Source organism: Canis lupus, chromosome 27, assembly GCF_003254725.2.
Source record: "Canis lupus dingo isolate Sandy chromosome 27, ASM325472v2, whole genome shotgun sequence".
Taxonomy (NCBI): Eukaryota; Metazoa; Chordata; class Mammalia; order Carnivora; family Canidae; genus Canis; species Canis lupus.
Genome location: NC_064269.1, coordinates 45,715,050 through 45,737,317, shown reverse-complemented (window position 1 = coordinate 45,737,317; position 22,268 = coordinate 45,715,050). Strand labels below are relative to the sequence as shown.

Here is a 22,268-nt window from a genome sequence, read left to right as displayed (position 1 = left end):
TTTTGTGCATTTGCTTTAATGATTGCTTAAGGAAACCTAAGAAACATAGTTCCTCTTTATATTAGGTTATAAATTAATGAGGCAAGAGGTAGTAGAAATAGTCTTATACAGTGTGGTTCAGGAATGGGAATTTCTGATTTGTTTGGATAAGGATAAGTGACCTCCAGTGCTCCTGTCCCTTAGCTAATGGAGAGGTTGGTAAATAGCAAGTGAAAGTAGGGCTTTTGCACCCCCACCAAGAAAGGACTTAAGAGGAAGAGGAAGGATGGTGATAAATAGCACTGGAATGCCTTAGAAGACCAAATGAATCCTCTCTCTTCCAAAGGGAAGGCAGTAAAAAAAAGGAGATGGAGGCTGACGTAGCGGAAGGGAACCCAGCAGGTGAGGTGGAGAGTGGTAGAGGGAGGGAACACACTCCTGTTAGAACGGGCAAAGGCCACCTACTGAAGGTCTAGGGAAGTTTTGTGTAAGTAGTGAGGAGGTAATTTGACACTGTTTAGAATACAATGACTTCATTCAGGATGAGGCCTCCATGGTTTAATAGGCTTCTTGCATAGAGAAAAGGCATTTAGAAAAATGAAAAACTTGCTATAGAGTCAGTAGTACGTTAACACAAAATAAGGCCTGCCTAATATCCGAAATCACCTCTGAAAAAAGAATGCTATCAGTCTTGACTTGATTGAATGATAAGAAGCCTGAGCCAAATGCTATCAGTCTTGATTTGATTGAATGATAAGAAGCCTGAGCCCAGGGGGAAGTGGTTGTTAATCTAAATACTTGGGAAAACTCAAGAACATTAGCAGTAGAAAAATCCTTTGAGGAAGATTTTAGAATTTCCCTGAGAAGGCTGAATTAGATTTACCAAAGCTGATTTAGTGCAGTTTAGTGATAACAGTTCGTCTGTGATGGCACAGCAAGTGAAGTCCTAGGCCTTTAGAAGCAGTCTGATCCAGATAGGATACTTATCATTACTGAGCACTAGTTTAATAGGTACAGATCACATACAAGGTACAAGGGAACACTTTTTTTTTTTAAGTTTTTATTTATTTATTCATGACAGACACACAGAGAGAGAGGCATAGACACGGGCAAAGGGAGAAGCAGGCTCCATGCAGGGAGCCTGACGTAGGACTCTATCCCAGGTCTCCAGGATCACACTCCGGGCTGAAGGCGGCGCTAAACCGCTGGGCCACCAGGGCTGCCCCAAGGGAACATGTATTAAAGATATTTAGTTCCTAGTCTTGAGCTTACCTTTTAGTAAGAAATTTATGTTACCAGGAATACTGAGAATAGTTCTTCAACTTTTCCCCTCTTTTTTCCTTTCTGGGTATATCTTTAATCATTTCTTCTTGCGAATGATATGCATTTTCTTAGTGAAAGGAAGGAGACTAAACTGTGAGATGAACAGGTTGGCCCTCAGATTGTGGTGAGACACCTGCACCTGGATTTTAGGTGAAAGATTAAGAAATGATGATGAGTCCATCGATACTGTGTTTTCTGGGGTGAGGACAAGCATCCCTTCTTGATATGTTTTTCTCATTCTGTTTCTTAGAGATTTTGATTCTTTGGATGAGCAAAATGTGGAGAAGAATAACCAGCTGGCCTTTGATATTGCCGAGAAGGAACTGGGCATCTCTCCCATCATGACAGGCAAAGAAATGGCCTCGGTGGGGGAGCCTGACAAACTGTCTATGGTGATGTACCTGACTCAGTTCTACGAGATGTTCAAGGACTCACTCCCCTCCAGCGGTAAGGGCTGGCAGGCACTGGTATGGAAGTCCTCCATTTCTTGTCTGTTGGTGCCTGGCCTTTCTTTCTTTCCCTCTCACCATATCCTACATCGGTACTTGCAAAAGCAAACCTGCTCTTACTTAATCTGTTGGTTGTCTGTTGGAAACCTGGTTGGCTGTGCAGGTAAGTCCCTGAAACTTTGCTCCGTTATTTTTTCCTTCTCTACTAGTATGTTCTCAGCCATTCTTTCTTTTCCCAAATCTTTCTCACTAAATCTATAAACATGCAAAGATTGTTTCTATGCAAAATGTTTTCCTTGACTCTACTACTTCCTCACACCCTTTCTATCAGAACCAAACTTTTTTGAAAAAGTGGTTTGTACTTAAGGCCTCCACCTCCTAAGGCCTAAAGTTTGTAACATGTTGCAGCCGGCTTCTGTTTTCACTGCTCTGCCAAAGCTGTTCTCCACAGTCATGAAGAATCTCCACATCTGTATTTTCTCACTTTGCATCTCTCATGTACTTGGCTTTTCTACATTATTCAGCACTACGGAACTATGTCCTTTTTCTTGACAATCTCTCTTCATTTTCTTTCTTCTGTAACTGTTCCTTATCTAGCTTCTCTCTCTTCGCCAACCTGTTAGTGTTTTTCAAAGTCTTTGGCCCTCTGCCTGCTGCTGCCTCAGTTTACCAGAGTGCACACACACAAAAAAATATTCCTGTTGTCATTTATTGTCTATTGGAGTAAATATAGTATAATGCTTTACAGTGTTGACCATGGTACCAAACTGGGTTCACTTCCCAGTGCTTCCACCTGTTTGACCTTAGACACATTACTAAATTTCCCCATGCCTCAGATTCCGTATCCATAAACTGGATTTTATGTATGTATAACATAAAACGTGATCTGCTAAGGAGAATGTTTGGCAAATAGAAGTACTTAATATCAGCAATATATTATTAGTTTCAATTACTTTTAAAATTACTATTGTTACTAATAAAACGTTAGAATCCAAAGAGTTTATGGCTCTACAATGTCTTCCAGCCCATGTACTCTTACAGATGTCCATGGCTTTTTCTGATCAGATGTGCACTTTTTACAATAGGAACCCAGAACTCTAACATCAATATACCTGTTTAGGGAGAGCCTTCCCTTTGCGTGCACCTAAGTACATGGGATCTACATAATCAAAGCCAGTGACCTTGAGCCATATACCCCTCCTCCCTTTCTCCCTCTGCCTGAAAATTTTTATCACAAAGGGAGGTTTTAGCAGTCTGCTGTAACTAACAACCATAGGCAAGTTCCAACTTTTGCAAAGCAAAAGTGGAGTTTTGTGACTGAAGTGGATTGGAAAAAAGAGTTGGTTCTATTAACATGGCTGGAAAAGAGAAAGCTCAGTATCCAGACCTTAGTTTATGTTTTCTTGGTGGAATTTCCTGCTGAGTTCCTCATGCTTTTGTCAGAACAGATGAACCTATAGAGTTTTCTGAGGTTCTGTGAGCCACCTGCAAGGAGAATAGTTCTGCTCAGTACTTTGAAGTCCCCTCCAGGGCTGTGCTCAGACACTGCTTCCCTTTCACAGATGCCCTGGACCTGAATGCTGAGGAGAAAGCAGTTCTTATAGCCAGCACCAAATCACCCATCTCCTTCCTCAGCAAACTTGGGCAGACCATCTCTCGGAAGCGTTCTCCCAAGGTAAATGGAAGAGGTTTTTGACCTGCTGCAAACCTAAAGATGAGGTATAGTGACAAGGATAATGCAGTCTCCCTCCTCTCTTGGTATAGGATAAAAAGGAAAAGGACTTGGATGGTGCTGGAAAGAGGAGAAAGACCAGTCAGTCAGAAGAGGTAAGAATCATCTGGGATTTGCTAGAATGGTCATACCGAATTGCTCTTTTCTGGCTTAAATTAATTTCCAAATTGGTATTGCAAGACCTTTTCATATACAGTTTTTATGAGAATTTTTGTGGGCAGATGCTTTTCAGTGGGTTGTTGCCTTTGTTTAATGTTTTGGAGAGCATCCAAGGGATCACACACATGTGTACCAGTGCTTTCCTCTCTTTAGAATTATGCCTTTGGCTGAGGGTGGTGGCTTTCCTGACGAATGACCACACTAGCCCAAGTCCAAGTACCTCTTTATACTGCCCCATGCACAAAGTCTTGATGACTGCATCTTGAGATTAGAACCCTGAAGAGAGCTATTAGGCTTAACCTAAAGCAAAAGTACCAGCCGCCATGCAAAGCACTGGCTGCACTACTTCTTTGAGGGAAGGGTGTTGGCAGGGGGCTTCTCTAACGGAGCCCACCGGTTCACCTTTCATCAGGAGGAAGCACCCCGGGGCTACAGAGGAGGAAGGCCCACACTGGTGAGCACTCTGACAGACAGGAGGATGGATGTGGCCCTCGGCAATCAGAACAAAGTGAAGTACATGGCAACCCAGCTGCTGGCCAAATTTGAAGAGAATGCACCCCCCCAGTCCACTGGCATGAGGAGACAGGTAAGGCCCACTTTGTGTCTCACCCACCCACGCCAAGTCTGTCCACATAGGAAGGAGGGACCTTCTTAGTCAGATGAGTTGGGGTGGGATGTGTCTCAGCCAAGCCCTGGTGCCTCAAAGACTAACATCTGCTTCTCTCCTCGTCTGACTGTGGCAGAGAAAAGCATTTTATAAGCTCCTCTGCTTTCAGCACTGCTTCATCCTCACCATTCAGGTCTTAGGTGTCTGTGGCAAAATTTCAGAAGGATTTTAAAGTTTTAGATCTATCTATACACGCTTCTATGTTTGCATGCAGACATTTGAATTATAAAAGAGGTAGATGTTTACTGAGGAAAATGCTGGAGAGAATAATAAAGGCAATCAAGGCACCTCTAATTCTGCTAACATTTTGTTATATTTCTTTCTAGTCTTTTTTCCAGTGCATCTTTGTTTTCATAGTTGAGGTCATTCATAATATATACTTTCTGTTCTGCTTTGTTCACATGACTTTGGGCATATTCCCTTGTTCCCAACTCCTCGGGCGTCTTCCCATATGTATGTGTACCATGCTTTTCTTAACTCTTCTAGTGTTGAGTGTTTTCATTGTTGCTCATCTTTCATGATAAGGTACAGAGATAATAAATGTTCTTTTGATAAATCTTCTTTTGTGTGTTGTTGATGGTTCTCATAGGCTATCCTCGAACTAGAGTAAGAATGAGCTAATGAGCATTTTAAAGAGATCATTGTGGATACTAATCTGAGAGTGCTAGGTGGGGGCATTGACTTGAGATGTCTTTGTTAGATTTTTTTTTTTCTTTGTTAGATCTCGTCTCTCCTCTTGCTTGTCTGAGAGTCATTGAGACTTCTAAGAGGAGGTGCTGAAATCTGGAGATTTACACAGAAAGTTTCTTGTAAAACTCCCTAATGACCTGAGAGAGCATCCAAGGGAAAGGGAGCCCATTCTTCTTATTCTTTTATTCTTTCTTCATCTCTTCTGTACATATCAGCCATTGTTCTAAGGACAAGGGGTGAGATGGGGTTACTGACTTTGCTTGGAGTTTGGCCGTAATTAACTTCTTCTCACATTTAGCCTTTCTTTGGTTATTAATTTTTACACCCCAATCATATGTATTATGGCTCATAGAGAGGAATAATAATATTCATTGATAGACATCTGACATTGCCTGGCAGCTCTGGCAACCACAGGATCTGCTCCGTCTCAGGAGGTCTGGGAATGCTCCCCATGGGAGCAAGTTTGCCCCTAAGAGAAGGTTGTGTTCCTCATTTTGAGTAGAAAGAGTAGTTTTCCAGACCAGAATTAGTAGTTTAGGTTCAGAGCTTTGAGTTAGGAAAGAAGTTAGTGAAAATTACACCTTCTGATTACCTTGCTTTTCCTAGTGCATTTGCTTTTGGTTTGGAGGGGGTGGAGTATTTTGTTTCTTTTGTAAATGTAACTTTCTAAGGATTAATTCTGTGTCTCTCACACACACACTCCCAGCTCATAGATGTGTCTGTCTACCGTATCTTTTGTGTGTCTTCTCTTACCTTAATGTATTTTATTTTGTTTTGTCTCCATGTCCTGTCCCCCAACCATACTTGGCCTGTGTGTCACAGCCGACACAAGAGCGTGGGGTCAGCCAGCCGTCCTGCTGCCTACCTGAGCAGGGTCACCCTGCTCCCACCCCCCAGTGGAAACAGGTAAAGGAGCTGCCCAGGGACCAGAATGGGTGCTGCTTCCCTCTGCCTTCCACTCTGCTCATCCCTCTCAGCCAGCCATGCTAAGGAATCCTAGCTCCCAAGGACAGGTAGCTTCTGGACTCATTTGAGTAGTACCTCTGGGAAAAGTGTAACAGACGGTGCTGATTGTATTGCATGATTTGTTTAACTCCTTGGGATTTGAGAAATCAGTTAAAAGAGTAGGTGGTAATTTGGTGTTGAAACTAGCTGAAGCTACATGAGACATTGTTCAGGTACCTCAGCTTCTATGGTTTTACCGTTTTAACCTTTGTCCCAGGTTGGTGTTTTGCTTACATCTGTCCTCTTCAGGAGGGAGAATCCTGAACTCAGCAAGGCTGAGAGTTGGGGCAGTGGAGCCTTTCATGTTAAATAGGAAAACATTAGCCAAGAAATTGTCTTGAACTATGATTTTTTGTTTCAGACCCTCGACAAAGATGATCATGGGCATTTTCTTGGTGGTTTGTCTCCATTTAAAATATTCCTTGAAAAAACCTTTTTTATTTAAATTCATTTTGCCAACATAGAGTATAACACCCAGTGCTCATCACATTGTGTCCTCCATAGTGCCCATCACCCAGTTACTCCATCCCCCCACCAACCTCTCATGAAAATTTTCACTAAAGTTTTTACAGGATCTCCTAGAAAGCTGCTTTCTAGGCAGTATTGGATAGGACAGAAAGAAGTGGGTAGAGGGATGGCACCTGGTTGATTATAGGAAATCCATCAGGAGGATTGGGGCCTCTACTGTATTTTCTCCCAAGTCAGAGTTGAGCAAGTTTCTGCTCTCATGGGTGCAGCCTGGATTCTCTGCCTTGCAGTTTGGTATCATCGGGGACTAAGATTCTGAGAGGTCAGGTGAGCTGACCCTTGATTTCTTCTTGTACTGTAGAGTGCAGGCTATTGCTGGGAGGTGCTGGGGAGTGGCAAGTGGGTTTTATTTGAATCATATTCAGGGCAAAATTTTCCTTTCTAACCTCTTTTAAATAAAACGCCACATTTAAAAAAAAAAACGCCACATTAAAGGCAGGGCTCATGAGGCTGAGATGGAAGCTCGGGAGCAATGTCCAGACTCCCAACAGAAGCCGAGCTGCTGCTTTCTCTGTGCTTGGAGGAGGTCTTGTGGAAGACAGACAAACAAATAAAACTCATTGGAAAATCCATTTTCTTCTTTACCCTTTGCCTTGAAGTCTAGGTGGAGTGTATGATTTGAAAGGTAATTTTTGGTTAAGGATCTGCTAAAGGAGAAAGTGAACTCTAAACTAGATTCCCCAAACTCTTGATTTTGACAGTGTTCATAAAGGAGCAGTGGGGAAGGCAAGCCAGTTGTAACCCATGGAGGAGCTTGGACAGATGACTTTAAATGGCATGTGCCTGGAGCAGCTTTGGGTTGGCTTGTTGGGAGGTCTCAGGGGTACTAAGTGTGACCTGAAGAGTCTGGCTCAGCCACGGCCTCTGTCCCAGGGGAGACTGGCATGTCACTCATCACCCGACGGCGCTGTGCTAAAGGGGCATCGGTGTTGGTGGGCCTGCTTGTGTGTCCCATTTAGGAACAGCTGATGGCCTCTAACCTTGTGCAGGCTGCTATGTGGAGACATACAGCTAGGTTGTCCTCTGGGTAATTTGTGATCGCAGTCAAAGAAGCAGAATATCACTCAGCTCTCCAGGCAGCAGAGTAGAGCCATTGAAGTCAAACCTGGGTTCTATGGAGTTGGCACCAGAGATTGCAGTTGGAAAGACTGGGTAGATCCTAGTAAGTGAAAAACCCCATGAACAATGAAAATCCTATTAGATCATTGTCACAGAGAGTTGGGAACTATAAATTTTTTTCTTTTTTTTTTTATTTTTTATTTATGATAGTCACACAGAGACAGGGAGAGAGAGGCAAAGACACAGGCAGAGGGAGAAGCAGGCTCCATACAGGGAGCCTGACGTGGGATTCGATCCCGGGTCTCCAGGATCGCGCCCCGGGCCAAAGGCAGGCGCTAAACCGCTGCGCCACCCAGGGATCCCTATAAATTTTTTTCTTAAAGATTTTATTTATTTATTTATTCATGAGAGACACACAGAGAGAGAGAGAGAGGCAGAGACATAGGCAGAGGGAGAAGCAGGCTCCATGCAGGGAGCCTGACATGGGACTCGATCCTGGGTCTCCAGGATCACGCCCCGGGCTGAAGGCAGCGCTAAACCGCTAAGCCACCAGGGCTGCTTGGGAACTGTAAATTTATTTGACTGTGAAAGAACCATAGCTCACAGTTACATGTGTTATTTCCTCAACACTGAATCAGGGTTGGCATCGTGAGTCTTGGCCCTGTAAATTTATCTTCTCAAGGAACACTGACATGCAATGCCAGGTGCTCCAAAAATGTGGAGACCGAGCAACTCCGGTGGTGTGCTCCAGTGGCCTCTGCTTCTGAGTCATCCTGCTTGTGGACTTCTTTATCTCCCTGTAGGAATGAGGGGCTTACCAGCAGTAGCTTATGTGACTCATGTCTTGTTTTTCTTAAAGAGATTTGAATTGAGGCAGAGGGTGTGGCAAGCCCAGCCGTGTTGGCTGAGTTGGCACAGGATCAGTTTTAACTTAGGTCATGGTATGGAAGAGGGAAAATGAGTAACAACTTTGCTTACCAGTGACTTCTCTTTGTTTACCTTCCTGTGTAAACACTTTGGCTCATCCCTCCCTCCCCTCCTGCCTTTTGATCTCAGAAGTTTGTCCAGCCAGGAGAGTCTGTGCATTAACCAGCCTTCGTTTCGAAGGAAATTGTCTTGGGTTGGAACACACTGGCCCCACGCCCACCACAGCCTCTTCTCCCTCCCAGGTTTGACCTGTGTACTGCCTCACATGGTCATCCTGGGCATAAGGACATGGAGGAGTCCTCTGGCCTAGCAATAAGTAATCGTTTCTTAAGTACCAAAGAGTTCTCTAAATCACAGATTCACAAGAAGGGAATCCGATGGACATGGGAAAAATGGGAAGTAATCCATGGATATATATATAGGGTATTTGGTTAGTGACAGATGTACTTAGATTCTTGTATTCTGTTTCCTGTACCTCCTTGGTAGCTTTCCAGAACCTTATAAGTGTAATCGAGGGGGCTGAGCAGAGGGGAGCTACGGCAGGGTGTTGTCTGGGCTGGCCCTTGGGGGGAGGGCTGCTTTGCTGGTGGTGGGTGACTGAGCCCTTGGGAGGCGGTCTCCACCCACCCCTCGTGATGGTGGGCCTGTGTCCCTTTCTACTTACATCCAAGCTCATTTCTCCTGTCCTCAGCGTCCCTGATAAAACCAACACAGACTATATCCTTGATCCCTGCAATTTAGAAAATGTGACACTGCAAGTTCTAACCCCAGGGCCAGCTGCAGAGATGACCCCTGTGGTCTATACTTACCAAATAGAGCAAGGAGGACCTGGAGCCCCACAGTTGACCTCAACAAGCCGTCCACCCTGGCCATACAGTGACTGCTTGGAGGCTAGAGAGACATGGGAGGGATGGCTTTGGCCAATGCCCTTCAGTCCTTCCAGAACCAGCCTAAATGAGGCCCCTGTTTTACCAATGTTCTCTCTGTTTGTGTCTGTTGGTGTAAAAGCAACAGGAAAAGGAGCGTTCTCGGACCTGCCCCAAAAAAGTGATCACACTCTCTCCTCCCCTTACTCCACCTCCCTGTCGGGCACCTCGCAGCCAGCAGGTGATCTTCTTTGCATGCTCTGTGGTCCTTTCTGTCTTCCCACCTGCCTGTCTGCCTGCCTGCCTGCCTATGTAGCTGGCTAGAGTAGAGACCAAATCAGGATTACCTCTTCTTCAGAGATAACAATTAAAAATCGGAAGGACGAATTTGTCACAGAAGCAACCTTATTGCTACAAATGAACAATTTGCAGTCAGACCCCAGGATAGCACATAATACATTTAAACCCTGGCTGGTTTAATCTAGTCCCATATTATAGGAAAACAAGTATGCAAACACAGACTAAAACTGTATTTGTCACAGATAGATGCAAGGTCCAAAAGCCCTGGAGAGCAACACATTTCTTTAGAACCTCATTTAAAGCAGGCACTTTTTGTCTTGCTACCCAAGGAGATAAATTAAGAGGGGCTTTTTGGAAGCCTTTTATAGGGTCTCACTTTATGAGTTTTGTTCCTTCTGATTTTGAGAGCCCTGTCTCTTGCTGATCCAGCTTATGCCAGCAAACACCCATCCTTTCTGTCTACCCCTCTCACACTCCAGACAGATCATTTGAAAAATGCTTTATAGAACAGTTGCCCATAGATGTGATTAAAGAGGACAACAAGCATACTTACATAAAATATATCTATAGGATATAAACTGACCTTTGTAGGATATCCCTATACAATAAAATACTAATTTTAAAGGCATGATCTGTGGAAAGACATTTTCTCAGCTAAGGTAGCCTACTTAAAAGGTGACCCCTAGTAATGTGCCTGATGGCTAAAGACACCCCCGCCACTGTGCCTGGGTCTAAGAACTGAGCCATTGTAGATTTAGTGATTACACTTAGATCTGGGTGGGATTCTCAGTTCTTGTGTGTTATCTCAATCAGTTCTCACCATAACCGTACAAAGCAAGTACGGTTACCACCTCCGTTTTACAGATGAGAGGACTGAGGCCAAGGGTGGGAGGCCAAGTACTTTGTACAAGTTCACACAGTAAGTAATGCGGCCAGGACTTGAATCTGGATGGTATGACCTGAGCCCAAGCCCTGGCCTCATCCTACCTGTGGAGACAGTATGCTCATGGGCCACCCATTGCAGGCTGTGGACTAGTTTCTCCAACAGCACACAGCCATAAGTTGAATCCTCAGCAGTCATGCAAAGAGTGGTAAGAGTAGCCTTCCCTTCCCCCACGTGGTTGCTGAGAGGGGCTTCCTCTGGTCAGTAGAGGCAGCCGTGTGTCTGTCTTCAGGATTTCCAGCCCTACTGCATACACATTCCTGTCTTTTGACTGAACATGCTTCCAGTAGTTGTCCACTTCTCCCTTTAACAAACAATACTTTGGTCCAGTGTTCCTGTTCAGGGACCACTCCCCACCCTGGAGCTTCCTCTGGACTGTGGTAACAGCATTCGTTCCAGCCAGTTTCCATCTCCCCACCTTTCCTTTCTTATGGCTTGTTATGGAAAGCTTCACCCTCCTAATCGGCCTCTCCTATTAAGCCTTCCATTTAATAGCTCTGATCTTGTGCCACTTTGTGAAAGAAATAAGTTTGTTCCACTTTCATACTAACCGTAGTTCTCTATTTGTGTGGCTGACCTCACTGGAGGCCAGATGGACAGAGTGCTGCAGAAAGAGTTGTCCTGAGGTCATGGAATGTGATATAGATGGGATGGTGGTTACCTGGGGAGGGGATCGGCCAGGGGCAGGGGGATATGTGTTGAAATGAATTCTGAATTTCTGGCACTGTCACTTAGTAGGTCCACATAGAACATTTGGATGGAGCTTAAGTTTCTACTTTGTTGCCAACAGACGTACAGGGATCTTGATGCTGACAGCCGTGGCAAGCAGAGTCCCCACCATGAGAGGGTAAAAGCATGAACTGTGGCATGGGATGCTTGAGGGCCAAACAGACGGGGCACGCTGTGGTGGTGGGGCAGAGGGAAGGTGGGGATGGTCCCCGCTCCCCTTGCTTTGTGCACACTCTTGTCACCCAGCCAAGAGCAAAGATTCTTGCTGTTAACTGCGTTGGCCCGTGTAAATAGCATTCACAGGAGAGCATTAATCTGCTCAGCATTCAGATCAGTAAGTAGGTGGCATTTGTTTCTGTCTTTTGACATTCAGGGATCTTGAGGTAGAAACACTCTTACGGGTGTGGGGATTTTTCCAGTATGAAGAGAATGGAAAGGAAGGAAGGCAGTGACAAAGATGGCAGTACGTAGTAAAAAGCTGTAGCTATTCTTTTCTGAAAAACTGAAGGGGGAAGTACTGATTACACCTGGCCATCATATAATTTGACAAATAGCAGAGATACCCATTTTTTAAAAACCTGCTTATTTTATGAAACTTTTTTGTTGTTACTGTTACCCTTAAACATAGCCCCTGAGCGGGTACAGCTTTGCAACAAGACTGAAGAATCATCGCTGTTACTTTCACGTGGGACTTTTTCTTTATTTTTACCTCTCTTTCTGCTTTTGCTGAGAAATTTGGTCACAGCTAAGGAAGCTAGTGCTATCTCCTTAGGCCCCATCAGCATGTGAGAAGCGGGCGGTCTATGTGCTGCGGGGACCACACGCAGGTGGGTGCTGGGTCAGAGAGAAGAGACTGAGCTGAGATGGCAAGGGGGCATCCTTTTCCTCTCCTCATGCACAGCCTGGCTCTGCCGTCTCCTCTTCTGTCAAGACTGCTTCCTCCCACGAGCACCATGTGTGCCCAGCCTCTTTCTTCTTCCCAGGCTGTATTCCTCTCAGTAGGAAAACTAGGCACTTTCATGGAGGAGGGTAAGCCCTCCATTTCAGGGCATGCAGATCTGATGATTTTTAATGAAATGGTGCCTAAGCAAGGAACAGAGGGAAGTGTGATGAGTAAAAGGAGAGATAGGCAGAAGAAACTTTCGGACATCTAGAGCTGCAGGGCCCAGAAAGAAAGGTAGCATTTTGAGCTCAGAAAGCCAGAAGGTTTGCAGGGAGCTCTCTTTCATTTTCCCAATGAGCTGCTTTCCAGGTCCTTCACTGCAGGGTTCCTGTCTGAAGACTTTTAAGGGTTACTGTTTATGTTCTCTTCTAGGATTTTCTCTCCACTAGTCCGTAATCTTGCCTGTGTACTCACCTGCTCCCTTACCTCCCACCCCCAGTCTTTCCGTTAGCTTCACTGCTTTGCCATCTCTGGAGGAGTAGCCTTCTGTCTTGTTTCTCTCTGGTGGGTGGTTCTCTTTTACAGAGATGTCCCCCTTGGGCCTGTGTTTCTGAGCCTGCCCCACATGCTGAGCTGAGGGCCAGTGCGCTGACTGAGTGTCTGGAGCAGGGGTGGTTACACTGCACATCACTACCCCTTAAAAATGTGAAGTTAGTGGGGGGCTGACCTGGAGGTGCAACAGATCTGCTTGGAGCTAGAGGGACAGAGGGCTTCTTTTACTATGACAGTACCTCTTCCCTCTACCCTGCAAGTGCTTCACCCTGAACCTGGTAGGAAGCTAAGGAGTTATTACTTGTCAGAGCTCTTAACCCCCTTCTCCCTCTCTGGGGGCTGGGCAGTTCCTGGCTGCATGGGCCATGGAAGATCCCAGCTTCTTTTTGCTACACATGCTGCATGCAGTCTGCAGAGGACCTGGGACCTTTTCTCCTGATCATTGCTGGGATTTGGCTGGCTCCTTGGCAGGCAGAGTTTCTCTGAGGACTGGCAGTAGGAAGAGGCAAAGCCACATTTCTGACCTTTACAGAGGAGTTAAGCTTCACTCCAGATTTGCTATCTCTGTCATTTACTGTTTGTAAGGTGATAGAATCTCCTCCTGCCCAGGAGAGAAGTCTCAGCTGAAACCAGTGAGTGGCTCTGCAGAGTACAGAGAGTGTGTGTGAGAGAGCAGGACAGCACTGCTGCCCTCTGCCACCTCCTGGCTGGCAGCATGATCCATTTGGGGTAGATTGAATAAAACTGCCAAACAAGAAAAGACCAGACTTTCAGAGGAGAGAGGCTCACAACTACAGTGACCAAGTTCCAGAGCGAGCTTCACTCTAAACATGTGGCAAGAATGAGCGAAAAGCAAAATAGGAGCCTTAAGTGAGCCATTCATGCTTTTGAGAACTAAGAATATTTCTTTACTTCATTTATTATTTAGATAAAGGTCTCAAACTCCCAAATTCCTCATATTCAGGTCAGTGTGTCAGTTTTTCTTTAATATTTCCTTTGATTTTTTTTCTCCATCTTGTATTTTGTAGCCAGAACCTGAACCTTCTCGTCGGTTTTTTGTTGACCAGTGGGAGCTTTCTCTTAGTCTCCGCTCCTCCAACCGCCCCGCCTCTCCCTCCTCTGACTCCCTCCGACAGGTAGCACAGTGTGGAAAATGACAAAGCTCCTTCCTCTTCAGCCTTTCCTCAGTTAACCTGCACAAATGTCATGTGGCCCAGTGAGGTTGCAGAGCTCTTAACTTTGGCCTGTGTCTGTGGGAGTCCGTGTGTGTGTGTGTGTGTGTGTGTGTGTGTACGCGCGCACACATCTGGCATGTGAGGTCTATAGGCATACACCAAAGTTAGAGGCTGCTAGCTCTCATTGCATCAAATTCTGTCAAGTAAGCCCACTTTTATTATGTTTCAACTACATCAAATAATAAGAAACTTGTTTCAGCCACTAGCTTTTTAAATTCCAAATGTCTTCATATTAATATGTATTACAAAATACGAACCATAATGTCATTAAACCTTTTAAATGGAGTGGTGAATACGCAGTATTCTGGGTGCCCCTTGAATTGTAATCATTTGAAGAATGAGCCCTGCTATTTCCTACAATGGAACTGATCCAGCTATAGAGTAGTTCAGAGAGCGATTGGCAGATCTTTACCATTTTTGTTTATGTTTGCTGTTCTTGAGCAATCTATGTGGTACGTGTGTGGAAGCATACGCATGTTTGGTGGCAAAAGTAGAAGTCCAACAATTGCTACATTTAGACTATTTCCTAAGAGTGGGGAGAAGGAAACCATCTGCTTTTCATGCCAGAAAAAATAGAACTTGAGTTTCCACCGCTCTTGGGGGGATGCTTGTCAATATTACCACATCGCTGAGAACTGATGCCTTCACACATGGGCAGCCCTGGGCTCTGTTTGCTGAGGATGCTGGTTCCTGGTGGGAGGAAAGGGTCCTGGCTAAGCAGTGAGGACCTAGGGCTTGCTGGGCGTCCCAGCCTCGTGTGTGACATCTGGCCTGCACTCTCACTTTCTGCAGAATAAAGTGTGATTTTCTGCACCCTAGGTGTCGGCTGTTACACAATCTGCTCTGTTCCGCCTGGTGTCTGTTTCAGGCGTAAGCTTCACTAATGTCTCTAATCTAAAGAAGGTTTAGATCTTGAGCCACTTGTTTTTCTCAACTACTAATGGGTATAAGCTGTGGAGTTAATGAGCAAATGACACCAGTCCTTGGAAGCCTCCTTATTTTAAATTGAAAAGTAGAATTGACTCCTCAGTTCCAACTAAACCTCGAGGATTGTTTGCTCATTTGTACTTCTGGTATTCTAGCAGAGTTCACATGGAGTTAGCTCCACCCCCAGGGTACTTCTCTTGTTTGCCCAGCCCAGGGCATGCCATCACCCAGGCCAGAGATTCTCTTACACATGGCTTTGTGTGTTGTCCATTCAGACCATATCCCCAAGACAACTGCCCTGGTGTGTTTCTCAGTTGGTCTTAGAGTGAGGACTCCTCAAACTTGGCAGGCAGCTGTCTTAGTCCACATAGTTTATGAGAGGGGTGTCACACACACTAAGTGTCCTGACTGTGGAGTCTCTAAAGGACTGCCAGCAGGACTTTGACCTCATTTCCCGAGGACAGGTCAAAGCTAGGCTGCCTAGCAGGAAGGCTTACTGTTGAAATTTGGTAGAGTTTCTTATTACTGCTTCAGCATTGGTAGAAGATTGAATTGGTTGGTTTTTTTTTTCTTTTCATTTTTTCAACCTATGAAAAAATAATCTCTCCTGGCCTAAAAACACATTCTGACTTCCCAAGAGTAAACTGAGCACCTTGTGTGCATGGCTACAGGCATTAGTCCCGGGAAGCCATATTGAAGATGCCCAGCCTAGTCTGGAAGGTTTTAGCCTGAATAGAATACGTAAATATCAATGGGGAGAATGGGCCAAGAAGGAGTTCTTCCAGGTAAAGCTCAGGAATATTTGACGCATATGCCTGGGGTTATAAGCGAACGTTTATAGGAGGAAAGTGATCATCACTAGCGATCCTTGCCCAAGTGGAGACTCAGCCTTGCAGGAGTGAACTTGGTTTCTTTTTAAATGAGAGAATAACTTTCCAAGCTTTCCCCAGACCCAACTTGAAACATGCTGTTAATCTGGATGTCTGCCGTCTGGGTAGGACTTGTTCCTCTTGAATTCTTTATATGGAATTTGAGTCACTAGGATCTGGGCCCTTCTTCGTCTGTTCTATATTTGTATCCATCCTGTCTTCCCAGTTCCCTGAACTATATATTCCAAACAGATATAAAAGACTAAGTTCTCCTTTTCTGAATTTAATAATTCTGCAGCCGTTGTTCCCACCAATGCTGGTACGTCTGTGTGGACATTGACACCTGTTTTCTTAACACCAAGGTTCCCTGCTTGTGGGCACTGTGTTAGCATGGTTTGCTGATGCACCTTGTATTCATTTTATACCTTTCAAAGATTTTTTTCCCCTGTCTTCTTAATTTATTTATTTTTTTCCTTCTCATTTCCCTTCATTCTGGTCATTTTATACTCTCCAACCTATAGAAGTATATAAAGATGTACACGGGCGGAGTGAGCTCATTGGCTGAGCAGATAGCCAATCAGCTTCAAAGGAAAGAACAGCCCAAAACCCTTCTAGACAAGAAGGAACTGGTAAGAGATGTATTAAGGGCACTGTCTATCTAGATATAGCACAGCTGTGGTAAATAAACCTGGTTAATTCTAAGTAGCTTAGTAACATACATAGCCAATAGATGCCATGTGGTAGTGTTTTTGTTGTTTGTTTTTTAGATTGTCTGAATTTTATAACTGAATTTCTAGGACTGAATGGTTGTTTAGAATGTTGTGTGGAAAAACATACTTAGTATCTCTAAAAGTGATTGCTTTAGAGTCCAGGGGACCCATATCTGTGTAGAACCATGTGAACCCTGAATAGGTATTTTTTATGCTACCTTCAAAACAATTCTGTCAAACTAATTTAGTTTGATTGTTGTGAAATTCTGTAAAACCACCGGGGTTTCCTCTTGACTATTGATTAACATCGATTCAGAATCCAGCTCATGCTGATTGCTGTATAGAGGGCACACGTGACAGTCACTGCACTGGTGCCATTGTTTTTTAGGAGAGCAAGTAGCAAAGTGAGCCATCTTAGTCTGTCTCAAAGCAAAATCACTTAGTGAGGGCTAGTTTCACGTATAGTGAGGGTCGTGCACCTCCTGGAGGTAAGTCTGAAAAGTGTTGCCCTGACATGCTTCCCACCGTCCCCCATTACAGGGCTCGATAAAGAAGGAGTTCCCACAGAACTTAGGAGGCAGCGACACGTGCTATTTCTGCCGGAAGCGGGTCTACGTGATGGAAAGGCTGAGTGCTGAGGGCAAGTTCTTCCATCGGAGCTGCTTCAAGTGCGAGTACTGCGCCACCACCCTGCGCCTCTCGGCCTATGCCTATGACATTGAGGACGGTGAGTCTCTTTGCACTTGAGGCCATACTTAGAAACTGGACCTAGGGACACTGTTTTCCATGTGAGCTGATAGTAGGGCCTCTTACTGCGTTTCTATATATACATTTTTTTTCTGCCTCGCCTAACCCTTCCCATCCACCTCCCTCTACTCTTTGTTTTTCTCTGAGACTCTTATAAATATTTCCCTAAAGTCACCAGACTGTAGCATAGCATTACTCAGCACTCGTGGTAATGAGAATGGCATGTGTTTACCTAAATCACTTCCCTGGCTTCATAGACACTTGTTTCTTACCTCAGGGTGGGATCTTAAAATAAAAGGGACACAAAGAGGATGAGGCTTTTTTTGTCTTTACTTTAGAGAAAGGGAAATCATGGATGGGCCTTTAGAAGTCCTATCTCTTGCCACAAGTAAATGACAGCAAACTGAAACTAGATTTCATGCTCCCTGGGTTCTCAGACTTTTGTTTCTGGAGGATGACCAAATTATGCCCACCTCTTTGTAGCATCAGCATCTCTCTGATGAATGGAGAGCTCATTAGGGCAGTATTCTGGCCTTTGGTGACATGTATTGTTTTTATGATAGGAAGACCTTAATGGAGCAGAAGGTGGAGCATTATGCAAATAGATGACAGAACCTGATAGACAGAGGCAGGCTGGCATGCCTACCATTTATTTGAAAACACTTTAATTGAGAAGGTCACCAAAGACATAGATGATGACTGTACTCATTCCTGTGGAGTGCTGAAGGAACCTCATGAGAAGTTCAGTCTTACTGATTCAAAAGTAATGAAAAGACCTAGATTAATCGGAATTGTCACAGAGGTGGCATTATGTACCCTCTTTTTGGATTCTCGGACCCAATTCCATTTTAGGAGTGGAGAGGGTCCCTTGCCCCCCTCATCTCCAGAACATCAAGCAATTCTCTTGACACCAACAGGGTATATGAGAATTCAACTCAATTCTGACACTATCTACTCGACCCAGAGATACCATCAGATTCCACAGCTGAAGGGCTCAGGCCTGTAAGACTACCCCTCACCCCCCACCGTAGACACCAGCCACAACAAGCCCCAAGCTGTTCCTTGTGCTTCTGACCCACCAGGTGCAGATTGGAGGTTCTGACAGCTTCTTCCTTGGGTTCTTTCATTTGCTAGAGCAGCTCACATAACTCAGGAAAGCACTTAGGTTTACCAGTTTACTAAAAAATATGATAAGAGCTACAAATCAACAGCCATGTGAAGAGATACCTAGGGCAAGGTCTGGGGAAAGGGCATAGAGCTTCCATGAGGTATCTCTCCAGGGGCTCTGTTTACCTTGCATCTCTACATGTTCACTAACATGGGAGTTTCCCAAACCCCATCCTCTTGGGTTTTTATGGAGGCTTCATTGCAGACTCATGCTCCACCGAGTCATTGACCATTGTTTGATTGAATCTCCAGCCCTCTCCCTTGGGGAGTTGGAGGGTACCTTCTAATCACACTGTTGGTTCCCTTGGCAACCAGCCTCTGCCCTTGGGCAGGGTCTAACAGTCACCTTAATTATTACAACAAAAGATACATTTATCTAGAGAACTCAAGGGTTTGGAGTGGAGTCCGGAACTGTGGACCTAGATCAAATATATATGAGAAATATATTTGGTTTTCTGATACACATGTCTTATAAATCACAGTATTGTATGTGCATGACTACACTGGTAGGTAATTTTTTTTTTTTTTATTGGTGTTCAATTTACCAACATACAGAATAACCCCAGTGCCCATCACCCAATCACTCCCACCCCCCGCCCTCCTCCCCTTCTACCACCCCTAGTTCGTTTCCCAGAGTGGTAGGTAATTTTTGACTGAGGAGATGGTAAAATCATGTCACGTAGGAGAGGGACACCATGTGGTTAGGAAATACTCACTTCAGTCATCCCAGCTCTGCTAATAATGAATTAATAGGCAACTCTGTCAGAAGTAGCAACAAAGAAGCCCAAGTGATGAACTGAGAAATGCTCTTGCTCTTAACCGTTATGGTACCTGCCTTTTGTAACTGTAGTAAAAAGCACCACCCACTGAGGGAAGTTAAGACAGTTGTCTAGGAGCACCTGGGTGGCTCAGTAGTTGAGCGTCTGCTTTTGGCTCTGAGTGTGATCCCAGGATCCAGAATCGAATTCCACATCGGGCTTCTCCCTCTGCTTGTGTCTCTGCCTCTCTCTCTCTGTCTCTCATGAATAAATAAATAAAATCTTTTAAGGAAAAAAAAAAAAGATGGTTGTCTAGATAAAATAATATATATATGTATTTTAAACAAAATTGCATTCTTAGATATCAAGTTTTCTTTTGCACCATTGCCACACACCTGCTCTTTCAGTAATGCTTTTGATTGCCAAGGATAGGGGTTGGCAGATGGAGACCACAGAGGGTCTTTTAACTGACCGTAATGCTCGGGTTATTTTAGTTAGCCTTTTACTGAAGTCTGCCTGGAAAGAAGATCCCTCAAGTTCCAGCCATCTGCCTGGAAAGATCCCTCAAGGTCCAGCCAGTAGATCCACAAGTATTTTTGCCCATAGATTGTATACTTATCTTTGCTACGTTCTCTTGAGGATACAAACAAAATAGAAAATGTTCCTCAAGGAGCTTACATTCTGATGGGCATGGTAAGACAGGGGCACATGGAGGAACAACAGACAGTGAAGAGTCTGCCCCTCCTTCAGAAAAGGAAGAAATCAAGGAAGCTTCCCAGTTTTTAGGCGTGACTTAACTGACTTCAGGTGAGACGCTGAGAGAGAGGCATGAAATGTCTTCAGTGAAGGAAGAGATGGCATGACAGACAAGGGAATGACTTTGGGAGCAGACAAGGCGGGCCAGTCTGGTTGGGTGCATTGTTGTTGACACTGGGGCAGGGAGAACAGTGATCTAAGCCGGCTACCCAAATTCTAACCAAATGACCTTTTCCTCAATTCCGCCCCTCCTCAAAGGACAGGTGAACCTGAGAGAAGAGTGGAATTTTAGGAATCCTGAATGAGGTTTTAGCATGTTCTTCATCCACATTACTGTGTGACTTAGATCTAACTGAAAGGCCTCAGATAAGAAAAAGACGAGGAAGTCATACCTCTTTGTAAGAGAAAAGAAGTAACCCAGGCACTGTGCTGGACCCTTTCACACATACCATCCTTCCATCCTCACAACAACCCTGTACGGTAACTAGTTTTATTATTGCAGTCTTACAAATCAAGAAAGCGAATTCAGAGAAGTTCTAAGTTGCTTGTTCAAGTTCACACAAAACTAGTTAAGTCCTGATTTGCACTAAATGACCTCTGGGATCCCTTCCAGATCAGACATCATGGGATTAGTGGCTCTGGACCCGTGTCAGCTCCACACTGGCAAACTGAGAATATTACGCTTCAGAGAAATATCCATGTTTTAGCCTTTTCCTTGATGAGTCTTCCCACCAGCTCTTTTAAAAGGATGCAGTCTACCCCAAAACTAAGCTACTTTTTCTCTTGCCAAATAACTAGCTTATTTTCAACTGCTGCCAACTCTTACAACAAGGACTCTAAATCAAACAGTATGTCAAGTCTTTCCCTGTCATCTCAAGGAGAGAAAACACACTACCTACTAAGGTGGTCTGGGAAGGGCCACCTTGGGTAGGGGCATGCCTGAAATAGTCCACTGCTCCTTCTTTGCGAGTAGCACCCTGACCACCCTCCGCATCTTCCCCCGGCCTCCTCCACCATTGCCGCCACAGTGTACTTCCACAAAGCAACCAAGGGATCTTAAAAGATGTAAATCAGATCTTTCCAGCTCCTGCTTCGTACCCTTACTGCCTGCTGCAGTACAGATAGAACCTGCTTAGGCTGAGAGCTTCGCAGGTCTACCCCAGCCTACATTTCCTCTCTGCTGTCAGCTGTCCCCAGCTCACTGTACTCCTGCCACACTGGTTTCTTTCCATTTCATAAACCTCATTAGGCTGCTGCTACCGTAGTGCTGGAATGCACTTCCCCCTCATCTTCACAAGGTGGGCTTCTTGTGATTCATGTCTTTGCTCACATATTCCCTCCTCAGAGAAGCATTTGCAGACTCCTGACCTGCAGTACTCATCACTGTCTGATACCTACTCACACATTGTCTGCTCTATCCAAACAGAGACTAGTCTGTCTTCTTGACTGGAACATTCTCAGTGTTTAGATTAGTACCTGTACACTGATGGCAATTCAGTAAGCTGTTGAATGAGTATATGGTCCATTATGCCTTAAGCTTGCCCTTTAGCCATTTGTTTTCTCTAATTTCTTTTTCCAGTTACTCCCATATTTAATTATCAAGATTTAATTTGTTTAGACCATCTAAAATCATTGCTTGAGAGAATCAACCATAATTTGTGGTTAGTTTATAACATTAGCATGGCTGTATTCACTAACTGAAATAGGCATCCTAGTGTGGCGACTAAAGGTATAGACTTTGGTGCCAAGCTTCCTAGGTTCAAATCCTCTGTGAGATTTGCTGAATAGGGGACATTGTGGGCAGATTGCTTAACCCTTCTGTACCTCACCTGAGAAAAGGTGGATAGTAACAATGCCTACCTCATTGAGCCCTGAGGATTAAATGAGTTGGTAGATGTTCTAATACTTATGATAACATCTAGCACATGGTAAATGTTAAATAAAAATTAACTCTTTTTGTTATTGATCTAAGAAGCAAAAAATACCATCAAGTTGAGTTTGGGAAGGGATTTGAGGAGATACAACGTTAATTGAGTACATGCAACACATAATGTGATCTCTCATTTACCCTAAGAATATTGTCTTCATATTCTACAGGAAGAAACGTGTTTCAAAATGCTAAATAGTTCACATAGCCATTGAGTGGTTGAGACAGTATTTAAACTGAGATCTGACTTCAATGCTCAATGTTCCTTCCGTCACATTATACTGCATTTTTAAAGAAAACAATTTTCTGGAATTCTCTTGAAAATTACCAGTCGGTTAGGTTTGTGGGACTTGCTTTGAAACCTAAACCTCTTTTCTTTAT

At 44.4% G+C, this 22,268-nt stretch overlaps 1 protein-coding gene across 27 annotated transcripts in view; it reads left to right on the top strand.

The window, feature by feature from the left end:
* The window catches only part of MICAL3 (microtubule associated monooxygenase, calponin and LIM domain containing 3), a 218,919-nt gene that overhangs the window by 115,500 nt on the left and 81,151 nt on the right, over positions 1-22,268 (top strand). For 22 of the 27 annotated variants that reach the window (XR_007406562.1, XM_049102770.1, XM_049102772.1 and 19 more), the window contains 10 exons: positions 1,553-1,749; positions 3,314-3,426; positions 3,516-3,578; positions 4,055-4,228; positions 5,822-5,905; positions 9,527-9,625; positions 11,418-11,474; positions 13,820-13,927; positions 16,344-16,451; positions 17,073-17,259. Coding sequence is in view for 26 of the 27 variants with exons in the window: in XM_049102770.1 (XP_048958727.1) it covers positions 1,553-1,749; positions 3,314-3,426; positions 3,516-3,578; positions 4,055-4,228; positions 5,822-5,905; positions 9,527-9,625; positions 11,418-11,474; positions 13,820-13,927; positions 16,344-16,451; positions 17,073-17,259 (1,190 nt within the window). In the remaining variant the exon portion in view is untranslated. The remainder of the gene's footprint in view (positions 1-1,552; positions 1,750-3,313; positions 3,427-3,515; positions 3,579-4,054; positions 4,229-5,821; positions 5,906-9,526; positions 9,626-11,417; positions 11,475-13,819; positions 13,928-16,343; positions 16,452-17,072; positions 17,260-22,268) is intronic. The other 5 variants (XM_049102779.1, XM_025461582.3, XM_049102781.1 and 2 more) reach the window with 2 other exon arrangements.